The 19,767-nt window shown below is 36.8% G+C and overlaps 2 protein-coding genes across 5 annotated transcripts; one reads left to right on the plus strand and one right to left on the minus strand.

Annotated features, from left to right (window-relative positions):
• Positions 1-1,185: 1,185 nt before the first annotated feature.
• Positions 1,186-18,459, minus strand: LOC119072637 (1-aminocyclopropane-1-carboxylate synthase-like protein 1). Of its 4 annotated transcripts, XM_037177885.1 has the most exons (10): positions 10,014-10,158; positions 3,118-3,238; positions 3,035-3,064; positions 2,508-2,684; positions 2,235-2,410; positions 1,995-2,136; positions 1,795-1,936; positions 1,558-1,734; positions 1,371-1,490; positions 1,186-1,307 (listed from the first exon to the last, which is right to left on the minus strand). In XM_037177885.1, the coding sequence occupies exons 3-10, from the start codon at positions 3,041-3,043 to the stop codon at positions 1,249-1,251; spliced, it is 1,002 nt and encodes a 333-aa protein (XP_037033780.1). In that variant the 5' UTR covers positions 3,044-3,064; positions 3,118-3,238; positions 10,014-10,158; the 3' UTR covers positions 1,186-1,248. The 4 variants fall into 4 exon arrangements, with proteins under 4 accessions (XP_037033780.1, XP_037033777.1, XP_037033778.1 ...); XM_037177882.1 differs by lacking the exon at positions 10,014-10,158 and adding an exon at positions 17,942-18,459 and having other exon boundaries at positions 3,035-3,238; XM_037177883.1 differs by lacking the exon at positions 10,014-10,158 and adding an exon at positions 12,620-12,736 and having other exon boundaries at positions 3,035-3,238.
• Positions 13,020-17,090, plus strand: LOC119072636. The gene is made up of 5 exons (XM_037177881.1): positions 13,020-13,151; positions 15,056-15,176; positions 15,388-15,594; positions 15,651-15,773; positions 16,168-17,090. The coding sequence occupies exons 1-5, from the start codon at positions 13,112-13,114 to the stop codon at positions 16,994-16,996; spliced, it is 1,320 nt and encodes a 439-aa protein (XP_037033776.1). The 5' UTR covers positions 13,020-13,111; the 3' UTR covers positions 16,997-17,090.
• Positions 18,460-19,767: the final 1,308 nt, after the last annotated feature.

Genomic DNA, 19,767 nt, shown 5'->3' on the forward strand with positions numbered 1-19,767 from the left:
AATTGCCGGAGGCAATATAGACAGCCCCGTACGAAGACACATTTCATAAATTCCTATTTAAACAGCTATATACCGCTATATTTAACTATATTTCACTATAAATAAACATTTCACAGATGAATTTGCTATTATATAGCTCTATATGCCTGTATATAGCTCAATATAGCTGTATATAGGTATATATAGATGTCCGTATATGGAATCCCTGAAACCCCACACACATAACAAATTACTTCTCTGTTAACAGAAACTATCTAAGTACCATTTTTCCCAAGATATTTCTATTTTACTAAAATCCAATATGGCCGCCGGCAGCCATTTTGTTAGGAGACCGGAAATAGTACCGACGCTTTACATTCGTTAATACCTTTCAAACAAAAAAAAATTCATGAAATTCGGTCAAAATTTACTCGAGATATTGTCAAAATACACCACGTTCACTGTACTTCCGAGTAGCCAGATAAGAGCTCACTCCAAGAGACCTAGCTCACGCTCCGGAGAACATAATTTCATAAAAATTTTTTTCCCTGATTGGTACGGTCAATACCTATCTAATAAAGCTAAAACAGACGAAATATGTTCAAATGTGGCCGACCTACAAGCAAAAACTGCTTGCCGCCCTGTGCCTGTTCCACACCAAGTGGTCTAACTCACGAGTCGGTCATCCGATTTCCATAAACTTTTTTTTGTCGATCGGTATTGTAAATATCTTTCATTCGATGTATCATTTACGAGTATAGCGTTTAAATGTCCGGAGATATCTTCGAAAAACCGTAAAGCACTTATTGGGCCACAGCTCGGGAGGGGTCGATCCAAAATCACTCATCTTCGAACTTAGCCTGTCTTTTGACATTACCAAACGGGAAAAAAAAGAATTTTCAAAATCGGGTGCGTTTTACTCAAGTTATCGTGCAGACAGACAGACGGACAGACGGACATTTTTTTTTGCGGATTTGGCATCTCTAGACAACCACAATAGGTTTCCCCTTACTCAGGGAGTCCAATTCGACGTGTTACAAACGTATGCGTAAACCTATAAGACCCCAGTACTTCGTACGGGTCTAATGAGATATCACTCATTAAAATCGGAAACGGCTTGTTCCCCAATCGCCTGAAGTCTTGGCGATATGACTCTTAAAACTGGAACTATTGTAACGTCGTGTCGGTGCTTCGAAAGAAATATGTTTTTCGTAAAAAAGTAAAAACTTTATTTGTGCTCCCATTGTCTATTAACAATTAGAGTAAACTTCATTTTCTGTTCCGCATTTGCTGATACTGTTCGATGCTCGTGCAGACTCGATCGAAGCCTATCGACAGTTAAATGCAAACTGTAAAAAAAAAATTTGATCGAAAGAAATAAAACTTTTTACCTATTTGGAAATCATCGTCAGAATAAACGGAAAACACTACGCGAAACCATCCCATTGGTGCCTTCATTTCCCAATACGGTGTAAGATATACTTTATTGTCGTAGAATGTCTTCACCAGTTCTGTAAGACAGAAAATTATACAAAAATACCTCTGCGACGTTCGTCAAAAAATTATCTCGCGACTTACCGTGGCAATTATCATCGGTCAATGGAACAATGAATGACCGAAAATCAGCTAGGAAAAAGAATCCCGCAGATGAGCAAGTCGTTCGAATACCTTTACTGGCGAATTTGTTCTTTGCATTCGAATAGGCCTGACGTAATTTTTTGTGATTTTCCGGGAAGAAGGTGCCATGAAACCATTCTGTAATAATATTTGAGACTCAGGCTAAAACCACCACCACTCATGCTTTATCGTGATTACCATGGTCCTTAAGTATGTTCCTGAGAATTACCATGGTTGGTACAGATGAAGCTTGGAATGCTGCCATAGATTTTAAGTTCAACTTTAGAGGTTCATTCCGGGTATGTAAAACTCCTGTGCGATAGCTGACCAAACAGAGATCCTGTAAAAAAAATTCCATTGGTTGCGACTCTTATAACACGTCACCTTACACTCAGCACCTTACTGAAACCCCAAATCACATGTAACATGTCTGGTTGAATAAAATCGTCCGTGTTCATGGATAGAACAGAATTGTAATCAGTTTCCGTGTCGAATGCAGACAAAGCATACATTTCATCAACTATCAAATGTAGACCGTTTCTGTGTAGGAAACAAATTAAAGTTGTTGAGTAAGAAGGACAGGACGAGAAGGACCAACCAACGAAGAAGGACGGGAAATTGGTACGATTTTCTATTACCTTTGACAAAACTTCATGATATCCACAACGAGTTGTCTATCAAAAACTTTACCCAAAGGATTCTGTGGATTATTCAGTAGAAATGCTCTAACATTTTTACCCTTGGCACATTCTTCAACAAACACTTTTTCGATGTCCTCAAGCGTCAGTTCAAAGTGTACATCTAAATCGGTTTCCTATGAGTAAATTTGACTTCATGATAAGTTCTCAGATCGAGGAAGATTATAGTTGATCAGGAAATTACGATGTTACATTCACAAAGCACTATGTTACCTTAGATGGTTCGACGACTTTCAGTGGAACGGTGACCATCTCTATATCCCATCGTTGAACACAAGCATGAAAATAACTCGGATATGCAGGTGAAGGACATAAGAAAACATCATTTGCATCGCCAAGTAGACATCCCAAAAGATCCAGTGTTAACAAGGCCCCGTTGAAAATGAGTAACTAGAAGACGACGATTGTTACAAGCGACAATGAGCCGAAAATGATACATTACGACATCCTTCATTAATGGTCACGACTGCCAATGCGACCTTCTATTCATGAGGTTTGTAATAGTATGTTACGTCACTTTTTGTAAATATTTGTTTAGGCAAGTGTGAGGTTTGCATACCGAGCCGAAGGCGAGTGGAGTAATCACACGTGCCTAAGCAAGCATTTACAAGCAGTGACGTAACACATTTTACATGTTTGTGGACGGTAGGTGCATTTTCCCTGTCACAAACAGTGATGTAAAGTACACTTTACCGGGCATAAGCATGTAAAAGGTTTTGAAGGATCTCCAGTCAACTTACGTTTTCCATGCTGATTTCCGCCTTCCATGGCTTAAAACATTTTGTCATAAATGACGCTAATTCTTGCAAGAAGTCATTGGTACCCCAAAATTGATAGTAGCGAAAATGACTCTGGTCCACTTTGAATGGTTCAATTTCGTGAAATCTGTTCAGCCATACTTCATCCATCAGTCCATTTACAGCCGTTCCGAAATTAATGATTCCCTAAATGTGGGTAAGACGTTTGAAGTTGTATTGTAATTTAAATAGGAGTTGAAGCCAGAGTTAAAAAAAATGTCGTTAAAGCAAGGAGGTTTTTTCTTCAAACTAACTAAAGTCGTCATAGTTTCACAGTTTCACTACATACTACCATTATATTTGAATAGGGCTTAACGGGCGTAACAGTAATGTATTCAGTTGGTTTTCTACTATATTTACTGGGAACGTTGTAGTAACCACATTTATCAGTGGCGTCAGTGATTAGAAAGGTAGGTTTAGTAGCTTCGAATAACATATAGTTTAACATGTCTGTGAAGTACCTGCGAACTTGAACCTGCGAATTCTACATTATAGTCCGGTCGTTGTGACGATAATTTTACATGAATTTTTAGTGATTTTAGAAATTACAAAAAATTCGCAGGTTTGAAACTGCGAAATAAAAAATTCGCAGGTTTGAACCTGCGAAAAACAAAAACACAAAATTTGCAAGTTTTGGTCTGAAATCGGGTGGTTTGGTTAAAATTCGCGCGTTCCAAATTCGCAGGTTCAAACCTGCGAAAAAAAATCGCATGTTCATTTGAAAATACATTCTATTACCGTGAAGTTCCATTCCATTACCAAAAAATTCTTAGCGAGTAAAATACAATGCTGTAAACTTTGAGGTCCAAAGCTTACAGCCTTGGTAATATCAAGCCTTCGTCGAAGAAAAACATGTTTTCGGTAGATTGCTTGATTACTTTCATTATATGGTCAACCAAAAAGTAGAGTCTGATGATGATGAGATGGAATGTTAAGTCGGTAAGTATGCCTCTACGATGATGTGATGGGATGAACAGATATTTCTCATCACAGGTCAACTTTGACATAAAAACTGTAATAAAATATTACAAACTTACTGTACAAATATTACTGTAATAGAGAAAAAAGTTTCATATTTCAATAAAAAGAAGATTTACTATGAAAACCATTGAAAAAAATATTTAATTTTTTTAATAGAAATTATTGAAAAATATTGTTGCCATCCCGATGCCATCCCACTTATTAGAATCTTAGTAAGAATCCAATTATAATGAATTATTTTTTATCCTAAGCTTGGCTCTAGGGCCCTGTGGCGTAACCTCCGTGAAATTGGAGCTGTGTCGTCACGCGATGTGAAGCCTAGTTTCACCGCAAGTGAGTTTAATGACCACCTAACCTCCCCTATTGGTAGCGATCCCATTGCCCCAGGGAATAGTGATGGTAATCTTTATTGTGGGTCTGCCTTCAGTTTCACGAACGTCACCAGTCTGGATGTTATTAGAGCGGTAAACTCCATACGATCGAATTCTCTAGGCTTGGACAACATTCCTCTTGTGTTTGTAAAGATGATCTTGCCAGTGGTGTTGCCGGTCCTGACTCACATTGTTAATCACTGCTTTACGTCGTCATCTGTTCCACGGGCATGGAAACTGTCGAAAGTGCTACCGGTTCACAAAAAGACCAGGTCTCGTGGTCTTGATGATTTTCGGCCAATCAGTATTCTACCTTGCTTGTCAAAGGTTTTCGAGGTTCTGGCAAAAGAGCAGCTGACCTCTTATCTGAAAGTGAATCGTTTGCAGGACGACTTCCAGTCCGGCTTTCGTGCGTGCCATAGTACGAATGCCACCTTGTTGCGTGTCTCTGATGAAATCAGGAAGTCATTCGAGAAGAAATTTCTGTCAATTATGGTGCTGCTTGACTTTTCCAAGGCATTTGATTCCCTGAATCACGGTAGACTCCTGTATAAGTTGCGTTCCAAGTTTGGCTTCTCTTCGTCTGCTGTGTCTCTTGTTCGTAGCTATCTTTCTGGGCGTTTCCAATGTGTATGCATTGGTGATCATTTTTCCGAGCTTAGTGAGATCGATGTCGGTATTCCCCAAGGATCTGTCCTTGGCCCACTGCTGTTCTCTATGTACATCAATGATCTGCCCAGCTGCCTCAAAGCTGCCCTTCACCATATGTTTGCAGATGATGTGCAATTATTCCTTTCATGTGCCAAGAGTAAGATTAATGAGGGCGTTTTCAGAATCAACCAGGACCTTTATGCTGTCGGTCGCTGGGCAAGAGAGAACGGTTTGAAGTTAAATGCGAAAAAATCGCAAGCCATTATTTTCTCTGAAACAAGTCATGGGCTTCCCTCCCCGAGTCTTATCCCTCGTGTCTTGTTGAATGGTATTGTTATCCCCTATGTTGATAAAGTGCAGAACCTTGGACTTATTATGGACAAAAAAATGACGTTTACGGATCAAGTAAGCGATGTTTGCTCGAAAGTCTTTGGAAGGCTTCGTAGTCTGTGGCAGAGCAGTCATCTTTTCTCTCAAAAGACTCGGATTATGCTGGTTAAGTCTCTTGTCTTACCTGCCTTTACGTATGGGGATTCAGTCTATTCAACCAACCTTTCTGCTTCTTCTATTCGGTCGTTAGAAGGAGCATTTTCTGCATGTTTGCGTTTTGTTTATCGCTTGAGACGCTACGACAGTACTCGTGGCTACGATAATGATGTCCTTGGGTGTTCTTTGATGACCTACCTCAGGCTGCGGTGTTGTGCCGTCATCTATAATGTGGCGAAACGGCGGGAGCCTGGTTTTCTTTACGAGAGGCTTTGTGTCGGTAGCTCGGTGCGCAGTCGGAATTACGTGCTACCCAGACATTCTTCGGTTCAGTACAACCGCTCTTTTTTCGTTCGGTCAGTGGCCGATGTTTCACCGTACACATCTCTTCAAGTAATTATTTTGTCATCGTTTCACATGGTCTCGTATCCCATTCGAATATGGCTGAACATTTCTCCGGAGATCTCCCAGTCAGGAAATCTGTGACCATCAGTGGAACTTGTCATTTGAAATCATGCTGGCCGGATGGATAAGAATTTTGAATTGTTTTTACATTGTCGATACAACATTTTGTTGTATTGTGCTTTTGTTTGTATTTTGTGGTTTACAAGCCATTGGAATAAATAAATAAAGTGGCCGATTATAACTCTATTCCGGTCCATATTAGGGGGCTACCATCGGTGGCGAAGTTTAATGACGCTAGTATGGCATATTTTACGTCGTTGTAGATTTCGATTGGGTGTTGCTTGGGCGTGCTGCCACCCATGTGATCAGAGTCTTTTGTCTCTTTTACGTTTCCTTTTTACTGTTTTATTTCTAGGATTTTGCAAGCGAGTTGGTGTGACTATCCGGTGCGTGTTAATGTGAGTCAATTTAGTTTTTATTTAATTTTTGTTCTTTTTTTTGTTTATTTTCTTCTGCTGTAACCAAACTCTAACGTCTACTTTCCGTTTATATAGTTCGTTTTTGACACGACTTTTTCTCTTTTTATATATGTCGTTTAATTAATTTGTAAATTTGCTATTTTTTGTTTTTCGCGCAGAACATTTGTATAAGGATCCTCCTTTTTGTTCTTAATTATTGAATAAATTGAATTGAAATTGAATTGAATTAGAATGGTTCGCATATCCCTTTAATTTCATTCAAATTACATCTTTTAAAGTGAGATATAAAATCAAGCATAAATTTTTCAGATATTCTGTTTACACTTTTGTTCTACAGAATAATAATTTAAATCAATTAAAAATAAATTATTTATACTTCACACGGTCTATTGACCACTTACATGGTCTCTCCTGTAATATACTATTAATTTGTAAGCGCGAGCTCGAAAAATTTGAAACAGGGTTGTATGACATATAAGGACATTCTTATTGAAATTGAGCGAGCATGATTTTGATGATGTTATCACTCACTGTTCGCAAAACATAATTGTCAATGTCCTAACCATAAAATCTTTGACCTATGCGGTATTTGAACACAAGCAGTTTTTGAAAGATTAAAGATGCGTAGGTTCCGATAGAACAGGTGAAAAGTTGATCACAAAATTACGATTTTGAAAGAGAACATTTTGAGTAATAAAAATGTTGTACCACTAAACTTATCAAATTTTAGTGCCGGCTTAACATGTCCTCTCTGGACTTAAAGGGTAAATGTGACGCAAGTCCTTTATCTCACTTACAAAATAACTGATATCGCTGAGGATGACGCATTGTGCGTCGTACGCAAAAGTTTTATCAACAAAAATTAACCCAAAAAATTTGTGAAAGAAAATTTTACAAAAAGAAATTTGCGTCACAAGTGGCAGATGTTGAGGAACGTATTGTTTGGAAAATGGTTGAAAAATGTACTGAAAGAATTTAAACGGAAGAAAACCGAATCATCTGCCACTTGTGACGCAAATTTCTTTTTGTAAAATTTTCTTTCACAAATTTTTTGGGTCAATTTTTGTTGATAAAACTTTTGCGTACGACGCACAATGCGTCACCCTCAGCGATATCAGTTATTTTGTAAGTAAGATAAAGGACTTGCGGCACATTTACCCTTTAAGGGTTTTTTGACTGATATCACCATTTTTGTAAGTATGTCATTTCGACAATATCAAAAAACCTTATGGAAATTAAAAAATTCTAGATAAATCAGTCTGAATTCCAAAATCTAGAAACCAATCTTGGTACACCTCACTAATGTCTAATATAACCCAAATCCATTAAAAAATCCGATGGAAGTTAGGAAGTGCCAGAGGAATCATCTGTCATCCCAAAATTTAAGAACCACCTTTGGAACACCTCACTAATGTCGAATATAACCCAAATCCATCAAAAAATCCGATGGAAGTTAGGAAGTGCCAGAGGAATCATCTGTCATCCCAAAATTTGGGAACCAACTTTGGAACACCTCACTAATGTCGAATATAACTCAAATCCATCAAAAAATCCGATGGAAGTTAGGAAGTGCCAGAGGAATCATCTGTCATCCCAAAATTTGGGAACCAACTTTGGAACACCTCACTAATGTCGAATATAACCCAAATCCATCAAAAAATCCGATGGAAGTTAGGAAGTGCCAGAGGAATCATCTGTCATCCCAAAATTTGGGAACCAACTTTGGAACACCTCACTAATGTCGAATATAACCCAAATCCATCAAAAAATCCGATGGAAGTTAGGAAGTGCCAGAGGAATCATCTGTCATTCCAAAATTTGGGAACCGACCTAGTGAAAGTTAATACTTAATGATCCCAACAATTCCCTACAAGAAATACATCCCAAAACAACCCACACCATTCACCACATTACCATCCATATCATGCAACAAAATATACAACTCACACGCACACATATAAATTGGCTTTTATATGGCAGTTGTATGGAGACTTTGAAGAGCTCCAGCTCCCAAGATATTGGCTTTTTCTAACTTTTGAAAATTCCATTCTTATTTTTGGGCCATTATTAGCCTATAACCAAAATTTAAGGAAAATCTATAGAAACGTTTAGGAGTTGCTGGATCCACTTTTCCATAGGAACTAAGTAACTAACTAACGTAGGCGATTTCAGTTATCTGAAAAAACAAAATTTGGCTTATTTTCATACAAACATCAATATTTCGAAGTTCAATATCTCGGCCAATTTTGAAGCTGCAGTAACGTGTGATTGTGTGATAGCTCGTTGAACTCGTATGGACTCCTAGATTCCAGATATCCTAATATGCTCCGCCGTCCTCAAAAGAAATTTGTTAAAACATTTTTGGTAGTGGACTTGTGTCACGCCCGCTTACTAACGTGCGGGCATGATAACGATGAGGCTACCAACAAGGTTGTCAATGTTTAAAAAAGTTTCAATTCAGACCTTCCAACTTCGCTTTTGGTCCCGCGATGGTCTTTTGGCAGGTTTAAAACTGCGACTTTGAATTTTTTTCCGCAGGTTTGAACCTGCGAATTAATCCAAATGTGTGAACGAACGAATTTTTTTTCGAAGGTTTAAAACTACGATTTATTGACTAAACCGCCCAATTTCCATTTTGAACCTGCGATTTTTTAACAAGACCTTCCAACTTTCCTTTTGGTTCTGCGTTGGTTTTTTGGCAGGTTTGAAGCTGCGAATTTGAACTTGTGAATTTTTTTTCGCAGGTTTGAACCTGCGAATTCTCAAAACTTTCATCAGCAGAAAGTCATGTAAAATGATCGTCACAACGACTGGACTATAATGTAGAATTCGCAGGTTCAAGTTCGCAGGTACTTCACAGACATTAGTTTAACGATATTCGTCACTGTCGCCACTGCAACTGGACTTAAAGCATAATTTTAGGATAATAGGCTGACTTTGAATGGCCATAAAAGTTCACAGGGAAGGGAAGTCGAAGCATAGCAAGATGTAGCCTGTTTGAAAGCCACTGAAATTACCTTTCTTGATACTAAACGATAAAACTCATGATTTTTGAAATATTTTTTTGGCCAGTGCCAGAGCCGCGACGTAAGGGGCATCGGACTTCTTTGTATACTATTGCGACAAAAAAATATTCACGAAAATTGGTTGATTTGTTCCTGATGTTTCAGTCCACAGCGTGACTCGGATTTTTTAAACAATGTGGCGACTCGAAGCCAACCAGAATTACATTTTTGATACACGAGTGCTCATAATCCCGACAAAATTGATGTTGGGTCGAAATATCAATTGAAAATATATTCAATAATCGACGCTGGTGATTCAGAAAACCGACGCAAATTAAATTTTCGAAATTTAACTCAAACCGATACACTAATATAAATATTAAATCGGGGCGTGTTGGGTTCGCGTCGGGCCGGTTTTTTGTTAACAGGTTCGGGTAGCCCGTTCATCTCTATTGCCTAACTATAAAGTTCTTAGACAGATGAACAGATAGTCTAGTATTTGACACAATCAGATATACCATCCCAGTATGGAATCCAAACTCACAATCTTATTAACGTCAATTGCATCTTCTCTTCTAATTCAGTCTGAGAATAGCACGTGTCAGTGATATCTAATTTTATGTCTAAATTAATTGCTCATCAATTTGTATTCCACGAGTATATTTCACTGTTGTACAATACTTCTAGCAATTAAGTACCACAACTGTAAAATATATGAACGGGCATAAAACTAGGAAAATAAAAGAAGTAATAATTAAAAAAATGTCTGGTATGCTATGCAGAGAACGAGTATCACGAGTATCATGTGAAAAAAATTCCAATAGAATTAAAATTTTATTTTTTCTACTATAGAGATCCAACCTACAGCCATAATAGTAGTATAGATTCAATCAATGTAAACAAATAATAATTAAGTGCACGCGATGACCAGCATCATAGCACTGCTCCTAGCAATAATATAGAAAATATTCGCCATATAAAGCCTCCAAATACGCTTGTTGATTCAGTGTAATTGCTAGGAGCTAGTGATATGCCAGCACAGGTGTGATATGTTATTGACATTGCTGCCACTGCATGCGACATTTATTAGTGGAGTCAATTGTAATAATATCATTTAGATATTTACAATGCTACTACAGTAATAGAGTTAGCAAATAATCTTCCGTTAGATCTAATGATGAGGATAGGTACATGTTAAGAAGACCTGATATCCATGTCAGCGCATGTGGATAACGTAGAATTTAACTAGGTCCCACCTGTTGGGCGGGTCGGGTCCCTTGACTGATAATTTTTCCAAAAATAATTAACCAATTATATTACACTATTATAAATATCTTAATTTATTTTAACTGATTTTTTCATCTCATATCAGATTAATCGTCTACAACGTGACAAAGAAGCGCATCCGATAAAGACACAATGAAATTCTATTGTGTTTTAAAGCCTTTTTCAGTGATCACATTTTCATTGAAAGAACGTTCGTGCCTATTTTTCAAATATACGTTGGCTCTCATCGCAATTTTACGAGTGTAAAAATCTTACCAAATCAAAATGACATTTGACACCGCCAAAATTAACTGCTTTATTTTTTCTATTACTCTGCTTGATACTTTGCCGCAAACTGCTCGCTCGTCCGAGCTGTCTAATATTGCAATACGATACCGCAACTCGTGTGAATTACGACCCTCGCTTCGCTCGGACCGCAAACTTCACACTCGTCAGAGTTGTCTAATATTAGGTTTGGTCTAATCGCAAACTTCTCGCTTGTCCGAGCTGTCTAATATTGCAATACGATACCGAAACTCGTGTGAATTACGACCCTCGTTTCGCTCGGGCCGCAAACTTCACACTCGTCAGTTGTCTAATATTAGGTTTGGTCTAATCGCAAACTTCTCGCAAGGCCGAGCTGTCTAATATTGCAATATGATACCGCAACTCGTGTGAATTACGACCCTCGCTTCGCTCGGGCCGTAACCTTCACACTCGTCGAAGTTGCCTAATGTTAGAATTGCTTGACTTTTGTAATACTATATACTCACTGTATAGATATATGCTGCTTGTTAATTATCAAATATAAAAATCAACTATCAATTATCAAATACCAATAATCGAATATCAATGATATTGTTCATTTATTACATTGCATTTCTATTTTTTGGGGTAACTTCCGAAGCGTTGATCACACATAGCTTATCGTCGAACTTAACATTCCAAATGTCAGATGTATAATTTTAGGAACCAAAATTTTTCACTATTTTCTGCCAGTCAAGGGAATAAGACTTGTAAAATCCTGTTTTTCTGCAATAGTTTCCAGATACTTAGGCCCACATGACCTATCTTCCAACTATCTTTGTGTGGTTACAAACATTTCAGTGAAGGGAATTATCAATTACCAATAATTATCAATTATCAATTATAAGCAGCGTAAAATGAATTTTTCTGGAATAGCTGTCAGATCCTTAGGCCCGACATGGCCCATCTTTGAATTCCATTCCTCGTCGATTAAAACAAATTTTATTAAAATCGGTTAAGAATGACTCAAGTCATCTCAAGTCGTGACAAATAGATTACAAACAATTACGTTTCTCATAACATTTCATAAAATGTCACATCACATTAAATTATCAATATTAATTTTCAATTAACATGTATTATCAATTATCAACAGAGTAAAATCCTGTTTTTCTGGAATAGTTTCCAGAACCTTATCCCGACATGGCCCATCTTTGAAATTAACCTCAGGAATCCCATTCCTCGTCGATTAAAAAAAAATCATCAAAATCGGTTAAGAATTACTCAAGTTATCGTCGTGACAAAAAAAAAATTATTTCAAACAATTAAAGTTTTGATAATTTTTCATACACTGTATGGTTACTAACATTTTAGGGTATTTTCTGGCATAAGACCCTTGACTTTCAGTCAAGGGAATTAAATATCCAATAGCCTACTGGCAAAGGTCATGATCAATTACAGGCCAGCGAGCATAACAGTACTGGTTGTCTAAATTTAAAGAGTTTGATATTATGCTGCTTCGAGAATGTGTTGGTATGCAGCAAGAAAATATGAGTTATCCGATAACTTATCATACTGATAGTCGATATTTTTGACTTTACTAAACTTAAGGTAAGAATTATCTCACAGTCACAATACGCAATTGTAATGTGCTCGTGAATTGTTATGTGCGGTTTTGTAAATATAAACTTCTTCCATTAGCAATAAAAGTCTGAGTGGTGTCGAACGCATATTTTATACGTCGATCGTCGTGTGACTAACAACAAAATTGGTTACTATCGTAAAACATTAAATAGCGACCGTGATAGTAACGTTAGTCAAGATCGCGTTCCAAACCTCACGAAACGTTAATCAAAATTTGAAAAATCATTTTTCCTGTATGATTTTTGTGAAGAGAAGAGAAACTGAGAATGAATATGAGTTCATCAGTAGAGTTAGTACAACGATAGAGTCAGACTGTTGTAGTAAATAGTGGGCTTAGCAGGTGTTTTTAAATCGATGTGTTGTTTATCTATTCCTAACGATTTTCAGAAGCTTTGTTTCAGAATTGTGTTTTGTTTTCTGTTTTGATTAATATAAAGGTAGATCTGGTCCAGTTTTGGAGAAAATTATCAAAGCTCTTTAGATAAGATGGTCGAAGTGCAACCAATACTGTCTCCAGCAGAACTGAGTGAGTTCACGAATTTTTATATCTTTTTACAAATCTACTACCGAAGCTCAGCACTGTTCCGTATCAAAAATTGTTTTTTTTACTAACAAGTGTTAAAGCTAGCAGCGCCCACAGTGTTCCAAAACGTTACTGCCACATTCATAAATCTATTTTTGCATCAGTACGTCACTTTGCGACCCCTTTATGTCCCGAATTACCCAACAGTAACAGTAGACTTTTGAAAAACCAAGAAAAATTTTTGTTGGTTTTTTGGGTTTTGGAGCCCATTTTCCCCTTGAGGGGTTTGTAAATTTTCCTTGTTAAATATAAAAATCCTAAGGACGTTGCAACTTGCATTGAGACACTTCAAGCATATTCCTGATGGCTATGACTAAAGGGACATTTTTTACTTTTCACATCTCGCGCTGCGAGTCAATCAGTTTCAGCTGATCCACACATACAAACAAAAATGTTTCTTGGACTTTAAACGATTTTACCATTTCTACACACATGACTGTACATTGTCCTATCATATAAACATGTATTAGCACATTTGTTTGTATGAGTGGATCAGCTGAAACAAAATGCGTCACTCATTTGAAAGTCGCCGGCCGTAGCTATGACCTTATCTAAAAGAGATCGAACGTTAGTGTTTCGCTGCTATCAGCCGCTTTTAAAACAGATGTTCGAATAGCCGAACTCAAAAGAACTCGGGTAACCCGTGCTCATCTCCAGTTAATTATGGTGGCGGGACATTTCGACACCGTCAATATCGTCAGGAACGATATTATCGTTTTTTTGGACGATACTATCATCTAAAAAACGATACTATCGTCTAAAAAACGATAATATCGTTTTTTAGACGATACTATCGTCCAAAAAAACGATATTATCGTCCAAAAAATTTTCATCCAGGACGATAATATCGTCTAAATTGGAAAATTCTAAAATATTGTCTGGACGATAGTATCGTTTTCTGGACGATATTATCGTTCGGAAAACGATACTATCGTTTTCTGGACGATATTACCGTTCTAGAAAATCTAATGGATATTTTCGTTTTCTGTACGATAATATCGTCCTGGGCGATATTATCGTTTTCTTAAATGATAATATCGTCCAGCACGATACTATCGTTTAAAAAAACGATAATATCGCCCAGGACGATATTATCGTTTAGTTTTGGGTGGTAATATTGTCCAGGACTTAATTTTACTCAGAGGTGCAGCAAGAACCGAATTCTCTTCCAAAATATCAAAAAACAATTGTCAGAGGAAATCACCTACACATCAGTGTTTAAAAAAGGCGTTTAGTTCGTCCCTAAATAATTCATCTTTTTACGAAATGAATACCAACTTAGATTGTACCTAAAAAGCCTAAAAGATATTTTCATCCAGGACGATATTATCGTCAAAAAAACGATATTATCGTTTTTTGAACGATAATATCGTTTTTTAGACGATAGTATCATCAAAAAAACGATAGTATCGTCCAAAAAAACGATAGTATCGTCCAAAAAAACGATATTATCGTTTAAAAACGTCAAGAAAACGATAATATCGTCCTGAAAATATTTTAAAATTTATAATTTTAGACGATATTATCGTCCTGGATGAAATTTTTTTAGACGATATTATCGTTTTTTAGACGATATTATCGTTTTTTAGACGATATTATCGTTTTTTAGACGATAGTATCGTCTAAAAAACGATACTATCGTTTTTTGGACGATACTATCGTCTAAAAAACGATACTATCGTTTTTTGGACGATACTATCGTCTAAAAAACGATACTATCGTCCAAAAAACGATACTATCGTTTTTTAGACGATACTATCGTCTAAAAAACGATAATATCGTTCCTGACGATATTGACCGTGTAGTTATGTCGCCTCACCGTTAATTATACTTTTACTTTTATTCAGGAGCAAAGCAGTACATGATAAACATGGTGAAATATGCATCATTTAAACCGTGTGACATGGGCAATGGTAACAACATTCATGTAACGTTGCCCAAATGGTATGATGAAGAAAATTTCAGACGGTAATTGATCGTAGAGAGCGATCCTTTTGAAAACATACCTAAGTCGTACGTGCATTTTTCAGCGTACTTTTTGATATGTAGCCCAACACCTTTCAGAGCTCATAATCAAAAAGTTCGATGAAAATGCGTCCGATTTCGGTAGGCATGTTTTCAAAAGAATCCCTCAAAAAGTTTGAGTCGGTAACTTTACAGTACGACTATCGAATTTCAGAGGCCAAAAGTATTTTATGGACAATCGATTCGGAATGCTAACTTCTAACTTATATGGTCTTTTTACTCTCCTTGCTGACCCTAAAGGGCTGGATGTCCTAGACTCAACCGGCAGGTCAAGCACGCCTGAAACAGCTAAGAATAGATATATATCGACAATAGTGCATATGTTGTCCTGGTATGAAGATGATTTGCGACCAGGTTCAAAGTATTTACTGACTGTGATTCGATGTTATTTGTAAGTTTAATTGAAATGATTTTTAGATCATGGGCTTCGTTGAACAGAGTTCGGAAAATGCACTTAAATGCGTCGAACGGTGCTGATAAGAAGAAAATCGGATCTATTACTCAAACTGAATTAGCTTTGACAACATTTGGCTTTATGGGGTAAGAAAAATTAGAAAGACAACAGTGCTACACTAAAAAACTTGGTGCAAAAGAGATGCAAAAGACAGTCTCTCAAAATCTTGTATGTCTTTGCATTAAGTTGTTTCTGTGTTGTAGGGTAGGTAGGGTAATGTTCGGTAAAAATGGGTACTAGCATGGACTTTGAATAATAGGGGTAAACCATTCGTAAACCATGGTTCGTAAAGTTCGAGAGTATGATGATTTCGTAGAGCTTTGACATAAAATATATGGGAGAAATGTCAAAAGTTAACAGAATTTTCATACTCACGACCTTTACGAACCACAATGGTTTACCCCTAATGTAAAATCCCAGAACATAGTTTCCGCACATCGAGCCAAAAACCTGATCAATAAAATAATTGTCGATTATTAGATTCGCCCTGGTTCGTCCTCAGTTCCTTGGAATTCAGTGCGACAACAAGGCTGATCGGGAGGGCTTCATTCATTTCTGGGCTGTAATTGGCCACATGCTCGGCGTCGATGACGAATACAACATGTGCCTCTTCGACATCGAAACAGTCGAAATAATTTGCCTGATCATGATCCGATACATTTTCATACCAATTATACAATTGGAAACACCAAAATTCAAAGAAATGACGTCGGCCCTATGCAAAGGACTATCAAGGTTTATGCCGCACATGTCGTACGATGTCCAAATGTTTCTCGTGAAACGAATTGTTGGAGTTCCTGGTTATCAACACAACGTAGACCTATCGAAAGAAACAATTTGCAAACAAATGTTCAACGCCGAAGAATTGTCTAGCGCAAATGAAGTGGTGAAAATGCTCCATACGAACAAAAGTGATTTGTTGAAAATCTACGACATCCTTTTCCGTGATGGGATCCCTGTTACGCTACCCAAGAAGAGTGTGCTCATTGAAATACCCGCTAACCACAAGGACGTTCATAATAACAATTTGTCTTTGAAGCACAACGATGAAAGTATTGAAATTGCTGACAAGAAATTTCATTGGATAATGAAATCGACAGACTCCAGCGACTGGAAAGTCCATTTACATGATGGCGAACTTTCTGTTCTCAACAAATGGGATCAGCTATCAGTTCGATGGTTGTGTTTAACGTTAAAGTGGTACGAGAATTCAGTTGGTCGGTATTTTTGTGAAATGGGGTTGAATGCCGTCCTGTTTTTCATCCGAAGATATTACCAACGAAATATTGCCAGGAAGAGTAGCAAGTGAATCATATATATCTGATAGACGTTCGACTGGTGTTAGCTCGAATCCAGTCAGAGTTTATCAGAGCTAATAAATAAAATTCTCAGCGAGTGATACATTTTTCCATTATACGCCTATTGAAACCTTGGGAGACATTAGTTTAAAATTGTCAGCCTCGACAATTTCTTACTGCATAGAGCTAAAAATTGGATCATAAATAACTAACTTATGCTAATGACACCATAAAAACATGTAAACCTCAGTTGTCTTGGTATGTTTCTACTTTTATTTATAATACCGCGAGTCTGTCTTCCATATTATCTGCTGGATCATATTTGACTTGATATTGATAAGATCAAGTTTTATTTAATTCGAATATTTGAGAGGTAAAACAATAATCTACCTTAACCAAATAAATGGGTTGAAGCTAGATCATTCCAATAAGAGGTAGCAGAGCAACAAATACTGCAATTGCCCCCACGATACCTATCATCATCTGTGGTCGATAACAAATTCAATCATAAGCGACAAGCTCTGCATAATGTGGTGTTATATAGCAAAATGCATGTTCAATAAAATGAAGTAAAAGATTTGAAATCAAATTTTTAAAATACTCAGATCAAATGAAGTAATAGATACGTAAAACTGTTTTTATGCGTGTTGTCTGTGAAAGGTTAATGAATATCATAAAAATATGGCTAAATCCGAGATGTCCTGTCTTTGATTCCGTTGTAACACAATAGCAGCGTAAGGTGTATGTTCAACATAAACACTACAATCTCGAGCGAAGTCATTACAGTTTTTACCAAGCTTTGATCATAATTGTTAAATTTTTGATTTGCAATTCGATTATCGTATTTTGATCCGTCTACCTATGTGTATCAACTACTGGAAGGTACAATGATCCTTTGGATCTATATGACTTGATTTTCCCCGAGTTTTTCTTTTTAATTTTGACAATTTACTTACATTCGGATTACTTTTGGCATCGTATGGATCACGTAGCGCACGGTTCACAGAATATGTATTAATATAGTCCAGATCAACATCAAAATTGTGCGCGCGTTTAGAAAGCATAATTTCCTTGAACAATTGAATACGCTACACGATTATAGACACTTCACACTTTGCTAGATCATCAACCTTATAGAAACGGTTAGTCATCAGCTTTCGATAACGATAAGATGAATGAGCTAGTGGTCTCTTTTAAAGCGATAAATTGATTTATGATAAAAATATCGAAGTGATAGATTTTGTACGAAACACCAGGTTATCGTTTACACAATTGAAGTAACAGATTTTACTCCAGTTACGCTTGCCGTTTCTAAAACGTTTATATAAGAAATGACAAAAAATTATCGTAATAAACACAAAATTTTAAACTGTGTAAATGAAAAAAACTACGAAATAATTTCCTGAGATGTATAGCTCAACAAACCCGACAACAGATTTAGTGGTCTCGTATGAACTATAGCTTTGTTCGAGAGTAAACATAAACAAAACAAGATAACCAGCTGATTAAGAAAGTTTCGTGACACCATCAGTCTTACACTCAAACGCACTTGTTGGAAAATATTTGCGCAAATTTTTGAAATTATTTTTTGGCCAATCATATGGAATGATTCTATCGACTACGTGAGTCTATAAAGTACTAGGCCCCACCTTATGGGTGGATCAGGTCCCTTGACTGTCTCAATAAATATTCGTAACTTGACGGTTGCGTGTATAAAATCCTACAAGAACTGTCAAGTTACGAATTCTTTAAAGTTACGAAAATACGACAATCTGCACTCTGGGCGCCGATTCTCGTGAATTTAAGAATTTCAGTTGTCACCTTAATGTCCATACGATTCGTAACTTTTAAGATGACAACTGTCAAGTTACGAAATCTTAAATTCACGAGAATCTGCGCGCTTCTTATTTTCTTATAAATTGCGCATTCGCTTTATTATATTCCATTTTTTTTTCAGAAAGTCCCATTGTCTGCTATAAACGGTAGTGAAAATATTTCTTGATTATGTATTGAAAAAACATTAAACTCGTGTGGATTACGGCCCTCGCTTCGCTCTGGCCGCAAAGTCCACACTTGTTCAATTTTTTGTATACAAACAACTACCACGAAATCACTCAAAAAAATCTTTTCGAAATAAAGTCTAGATTGTTACTCAAATACTTTCGATTTACTAACCTAAGCCTCATGAATTTCAGTCCTAGTTGATAAAAAAAAATTGTGGAAAGCCTCGCTTTGCTCTGGCTGTAAAGCTCACGTTCGTTTAAATTTTCTAAATTATGAGAATTTTTTTAGCAATTAAATCTACTGAAACTCGGCCTTATTTGATCATGAATTAAGTATGAAACTCGTGTGATTACGGCCCTCACTTCGCTCTGGCCGCAAAGTTCACACTCGTTGATTTTTTTTTCTAGCATAGACAACAATAAATGACACATAAAAGTCTTTTCGGAATAAATAATCGCCCAAAACCACTTACAGTGGAGGTGTGACGCAAGTCTTGTTATCCACTTACAAAAGAACTGATATCGGTGTAGGTGACGCTTACAGATTCGACACGCAAAAAGGTATGCGTCACAAATGGCAGCTGATGAGGAAAGTACGCGAAAGGCTTATCAACAAAAATCATACCAGAAAAATTTTAGGAAGAAAATTATAATAAAAAAGTTTGCGTCACAAGGGGCAGATGTTGAGGAAGGAAAATTTTTAAAATTGTGAAATATATTCCTTTAAAAAATGGAATTCAAACGGAAGAAAGCCGAATCATCTGCCCCTTGTGACGCAA

This window comes from Bradysia coprophila (genome assembly GCF_014529535.1).
Source record: "Bradysia coprophila strain Holo2 chromosome IV unlocalized genomic scaffold, BU_Bcop_v1 contig_84, whole genome shotgun sequence".
Taxonomy (NCBI): domain Eukaryota; kingdom Metazoa; phylum Arthropoda; class Insecta; order Diptera; family Sciaridae; genus Bradysia; species Bradysia coprophila.

Coding starts and splice junctions, on each gene's coding strand:
- LOC119072637 (XM_037177882.1), bottom strand. CDS start 18,049: ATGCTTTCTAAACGCGCGCACAATTTTGATGTTGATCTGGACTATATT. Junction 3,239..17,941: donor ATGCCAAAAGTAATCCGAAT/GTAAGTAAATTG, acceptor ACCCACATTTAG/GGAATCATTAATTTCGGAAC. Junction 1,308..1,370: donor TGACGATGATTTCCAAATAG/GTAAAAAGTTTT, acceptor AACTGTCGATAG/GCTTCGATCGAGTCTGCACG.
- LOC119072636 (XM_037177881.1), top strand. CDS start 13,112: ATGGTCGAAGTGCAACCAATACTGTCTCCAGCAGAACTGA. Junction 13,152..15,055: donor ACTGTCTCCAGCAGAACTGA/GTGAGTTCACGA, acceptor ACTTTTATTCAG/GAGCAAAGCAGTACATGATA. Junction 15,177..15,387: donor GATGAAGAAAATTTCAGACG/GTAATTGATCGT, acceptor ATCGAATTTCAG/AGGCCAAAAGTATTTTATGG.